This window comes from Entamoeba nuttalli (genome assembly GCF_000257125.1).
Source record: "Entamoeba nuttalli P19 unplaced genomic scaffold asmbl_4599, whole genome shotgun sequence".
Lineage (NCBI taxonomy): Eukaryota > Evosea > Mastigamoebida > Endamoebidae > Entamoeba > Entamoeba nuttalli.
In genome coordinates, this window is record NW_008576906.1 from 1 (window position 1) to 5,489 (window position 5,489).

Here is a 5,489-nt window from a genome sequence, read left to right on the forward strand (position 1 = left end):
TTTTTATTATTGAATCACACTCTACTTTTCATTCTATAAAAGTGTTTATTTTCATTTTAATGTAATAAATTAAAAAAGTTATTTATGAATTTGTTCAATTCATTTTTATGTTATTAGCATCAATAAAGAATTATTTATGTCATAAAAGAAATAAATATATTTTTAATGTTATTTTGAGCTAATTATAGTTTATAATTATAGTTTTATTAGTTTTCAATTTGTTACATTTAATTATTTAGTTTTAAAGATATATTTTTAATTTGGTATTGTTTTATTAGAATAAATTAATTAAAAAGAATCATTCATTTCCAATATATTATTTTTGTTTTAAAAGTATAATGATTAACTTATTTGAATAATAATTTAATGTTTCTAAAAACAACAAACGATGAAATAAAAAAGTAGTAATTCTTTCATTAATTAAGTAGAATGAATCATTTTTACACAAAAATAATGTACTTCTTTTTTTAATTAAAATTCAGTTAAATATGTGAAGATAGATATTATAATTAGTTTGATTTGTCTAATTAATTTGTTAAGATATACTATTTATTTAATTCTATTAGTTGTTCATTTTTAGTTAACTAAACATTGTTTTAGTTTAATTTCAATTGAATAACTTTTTTATTTATTTTAAGTTAAGAAATTTTTAATGGTAAAATTTTGATTAAGTTTCTATAATCTAAAACAAAAGGTAGTAGTGTGTTTGAATTGTAATGTTGTGTTTTTGGCGTTATTCATTATTATTTACAATTTTTTTTTCTTTTTGTTTACTACCTTTCCATAACTTTTTCTTTGATAAGGACTTTCTGTTATTGTGTTAAATACGATAGATAATTTAATTAATTAATCTTCTTGGTATAAAGCCATTATTCATTTTAAGAGAACAACATCTTTTCGTTAAGATTTTTGAGTATGACTTTGAAAATCAGTTGTAAAACTCAAGAATCAAACTAATGTCAAAAAAAGAAAACAAAAGAAAGGTTGATTTAAAAATACGTTTATAGAATAAACACGTGGTAACCAATAAATGAAGAAACAAAAATATTCTCATTACCAGTAAAAGGTTTTAGTGAGATAGAAGGATAAGTATTAATGAGAAACATTAGTTTGATTGTCTATGATAGAACTTCATTATTTTTTTTTTAAACTAAAAAAGAACATTGTCAATGTCGGCTAAGGTGAAACAAAAAAAACCTGAAAAATCTGAATTAAGATATCCGACTATTCATTTATTTGATTATCAAAGAAATAAAAAGGAAGGATTTCCTGATAATTCTGTTAAAACAACAAAATATTATTGGTGGAGTTTTATTCCAGTTTTTTTATTTAATCAGTTTAAATATTTCATTAACTTATTCTTCTTAATTGTTGCAATTTTATCCTGTATTCCACAGTTATCAGCAGCAAGTCCAGTTGCTTCAATAGTACCTGTATGTATTATGTTAGGATTTTCATGTATTAGAGAGTTACTTGATGAATTTGTTTGTTAAATTTTTTTTCTTCATTTAAAGTAATAGTAAATGATTCTAACAAAGTATAGAGAAAGTTTAGGGCAGACAAAAAATTAAATAAAGTAGAATATGATAAATTACAAACTGATGGAAATTTAATTAAAATCAAAGCAAGTCAGATATATCCAGGAGATATTTTGGTTCTTCCAAATAACTCAAGAATTCCAGCTGATGGTATTCCATTACAAACAACAAATGAAGATGGTCTTGTATTTATTGAAACATCTGAGTTAGATGGTGAAAGTAATCTTAAACAAAGATTAGTTCCATCTCATTTTATTGATAAGTCATACGAAGATATTTGTAAATTAAAAGGAGATTTTCTTACAACACAACCAGATCCAAATTTTGATCATTTTGTAGGGACATTTGAAATAGAGTCACAGAGTTATAGTGTGTCAGAAAAAAATTTTATTCCAAATGGATGTACAATTAGAAATACAGAAAAATTATTATTATTTATTGTCTATTGTGGGTTTGATACTAAATTATCAAAAAATTCATCAAAACCTAAAATTAAATTCAGTCATACTAATAGTAAGTTTAATCGTTTTGTTGCTATTGCACTAGCATTTGATTTTATTGTTATATTAGCATCAACAGTATGTTATTTTACATATTCATATATTTATCGTAAAGGAGAAAATTGGTATTTACCAGATACTGACAATGTTTGGAAACAAACTGTTCTTCACTTTTTTTCATTCTTAAATATGTTTTCATTCTTAGTACCAGTTTCATGTCTCGTTTCATTAGAATTCTCTAAAATGTTTCAAATGCTTTTTATGTCATTTGATTCGGATTTAGAAATTAATACATTAAACACTATTGGAGAAAATGAAACAAAAGGATGTATGCCTTGGACTGGGACATTAAATGATGAATTAGGATTAGTTGAATACGTTCTTTCAGATAAAACAGGAACATTAACAGAAAATGAAATGAAATTTATTAAATGTTCCATTGATGGGTATATGTTTGAAGAAACAGGAAATGGTGTAATAGCATATAATATGAATAATGAAAATATAAATAAATTTAAAGCAGAAAGAACATTATTTGAAAGTGATGTTGGAAATAATTTTGTTGGGGTTTCTATTCCTGAATCACTTATGTCAAGCGCTATACCAACAGCAGCACAGTCTTTATTTATTTCAAGAAGTATGACATATGATGGTCTTAGAGAAAAAGGAACAACAACTTTAGTAGAAGAAAGTGAGGATAAAGAAGTAAATATAACATCGTTTGATTCTTGGAATAAACCAATTAAAAGAAGACCAGTAACAAAGTTTAATGAAAACAATGAGCCTTTTAGAAGAAATAGTTTCTTTCATGACTCATATTTTGGTGTTAATATGCCAAGAAATTCTTTAGATTCACAACCACAAATTCCAATTATGTTAATTAATAAAGACAATGAAGGTATTATAAATGAAACATCAAATCCTATTTCAACTATAGAAAATGAAAATACTACTCAACCTCAAAACTCCCAAATAAATCCCCATTTAATTACTGTAAAGAAAAAAAGATCAAATGAATATCCACAATATAAACCAAATAAATTAACATTAACATTATTTTCTCATCCAATGACTGGGATAACATCAGAAAAGATATCAAGAAAACAAAGTTTATCTAAGAAAGATGATAATTCCCAAATATTATTTTGTTCAACAGAAGATGACAATAATTCAAATAATAAAAATGAAAGTATATTAAAAAAGATGGATGAATTTATTCGATGTATGGCTATTTGCCATGAAGCGGTTTCAAATATTCAAGGTAAAAAAATAACATTTCAATCAGGATCACCAGATGAAATTGCTCTTTGTGAAGAAGCATCACTAAATGGTTATATTTTCACTAAAAGAACACAAAAGTCAATGTTTTTAGTTATAGCTGGAGAAGAACATCAAGTTGATATTCAAGCAGTTTTTCCATTTGATAGTAACAGAAAAAGAATGAGTATTTTAGTGAGGATGTGGGATGGCACATTAGTATTATATTTAAAAGGAGCTGATATGACTACATTACCATTAATGAAAACAGGTGAAAAAGTAAAAGAAGCTCAAATGGATGTAAATAAATTTGCTAGAGAAGGATATAGAACATTAGTTCTTGGATATAAAATAATTCCTGACTCTGTTTTTATTGAATGGATGATTAAATATGATAATGCTAAATCGCTTATTGTTGGTAGAGATGAAGCAGTAAATGCTGCCATAAGTGAAATTGAAAAAGACTTTACATTACTTGGAGTTTCTGCTGTTGAAGATAAATTACAAGATGGAGTACCTGAAACAATTCAATCATTAAGAAGAGGAGGAATGAGAATATGGATGATTACTGGAGATAAAGTCGAAACAGCAATAAACATTGGATCTACATGTGGATTAACACAACAAGAAAAAGTTATTCACATGACAACAGATAATTGTGTTGAGGTATTAAAAAATGGAGTATTAAATGAAGACTATTCAGTTGTCTTTGATTTTGGAGTATATAATGCAGTTGGAAAATTAGATGATTTTTGGAATATAGTACTTGGAGCAAAAGCAGTTATTTGTTGTAGAGTTACACCACTTATCAAAGGGGAAATAATTAAAAATGCAAAAAATAGAACAGGAAAAGTATGTCTAGGAATTGGAGATGGAGGAAATGATATTTCATTAATTAAAGAAAGTGATGTTGGGGTTGGAATTTTTGGAAAAGAAGGTACACAGGCTGCTCAAACCAGTGATTATGCTGTTAGGAAATTTAGACATTTACAAAAATTAATTTATTTCCATGGAAGACAAGCACTTAGAAGAAATACTTTGATTGTAAAATTGTCATTTTATAAGAATGTTGCATTTATTTTAATGCAATTCTGGTTTGGAATTCAAAATGCATTTAGTGGACAATCTTTATATGAGGATTTAATTATTACTTTATTTAATATGATTATGACTTCAATGCCTCCTGTTTTTATTGGAGCTTTTGAAATTGATATTCCTTTCTTTTCGGCGAGAGATTATCCTGAAGCACATAAAGAAATCTTAAAAGGAAATAATTTTACTTCAATTACTTCATATATTTCTTGGCTTGTATTAGCTGTTTATCAAAGTGTTATGTTATATCTTCTGTCAAGTTCTGTAATTATAACAAATGACGTATTTGATGAACATGGAAAAACTGGTGGATATGGTTGTTTCTCAATTTTAATTAGTATTACTTCAACATTAACAATATTAACAACAATGGCATTATCTATTAAAAGCTGGAACATCTTTTTAGTTCTTGGATTCTTTGTATCTTTCATACTTTCTCTTGTTTGTATTTTACTTGTCTCCTTTGTACCTCAAATGTCAAAGCGTGGTTTGTCAACAAACGCATTTTCAATTATATTTTCTCAACCATCAACATATCTTTTTATTTTACTTTATGTAATATTAGCAATCACTCCATTATTACTTCGTAATTTGTTTGTTTTTTTATATTATTCTAAGATAATTTGTACATAATATTTATTTAATTTAGCTGTAACAGAGCTATTGCTCCTAAACAATATCAAATTATTCAAGAAGTTGTTCATAAACATCCACTAACAGAATATGGAAAACCTAGAAGGATTTATCAAGAAGGAAGTGTTGAGGCACATGAATACTTTTCTGAATTTTGTAAACCAAAATCACTTGACGATACAAACAACAAGAGCAATGAAATTGAAATGAAACAACAACCAAATAATATTTCCTTTACTGTTAATTCTTGTGATAAATAACATTTTTTATTACTATTCTTAATTTATTTTTTAATAAAAATTCAAGAATAAAAAGATTATTCATTCAGAACTAATAAATCTAAGAAGAGTTGAACTAAATAAAAAAAGAGAGAACTTTAGAGTTTTATAAAAAATAAACTCCAAACAAAAAGTATTTAAAGATCATAATGAACTGAATTAAACATTCAATAAATATGGGAGACGAAGAA

General features: G+C 25.6%; 1 protein-coding gene across 1 annotated transcript; it reads left to right on the plus strand.

The window, feature by feature from the left end:
• Positions 1 to 1,169: 1,169 nt before the first annotated feature.
• On the plus strand, positions 1,170 to 5,280 carry ENU1_107440 (phospholipid-transporting P-type ATPase, putative; the record flags this gene model as incomplete). The annotated part of the gene is made up of 3 exons (XM_008859468.1): positions 1,170 to 1,484; positions 1,544 to 4,980; positions 5,037 to 5,280. The coding sequence occupies 3 exons, from the start codon at positions 1,170 to 1,172 to the stop codon at positions 5,278 to 5,280; spliced, it is 3,996 nt and encodes a 1,331-aa protein (XP_008857690.1).
• Positions 5,281 to 5,489: the final 209 nt, after the last annotated feature.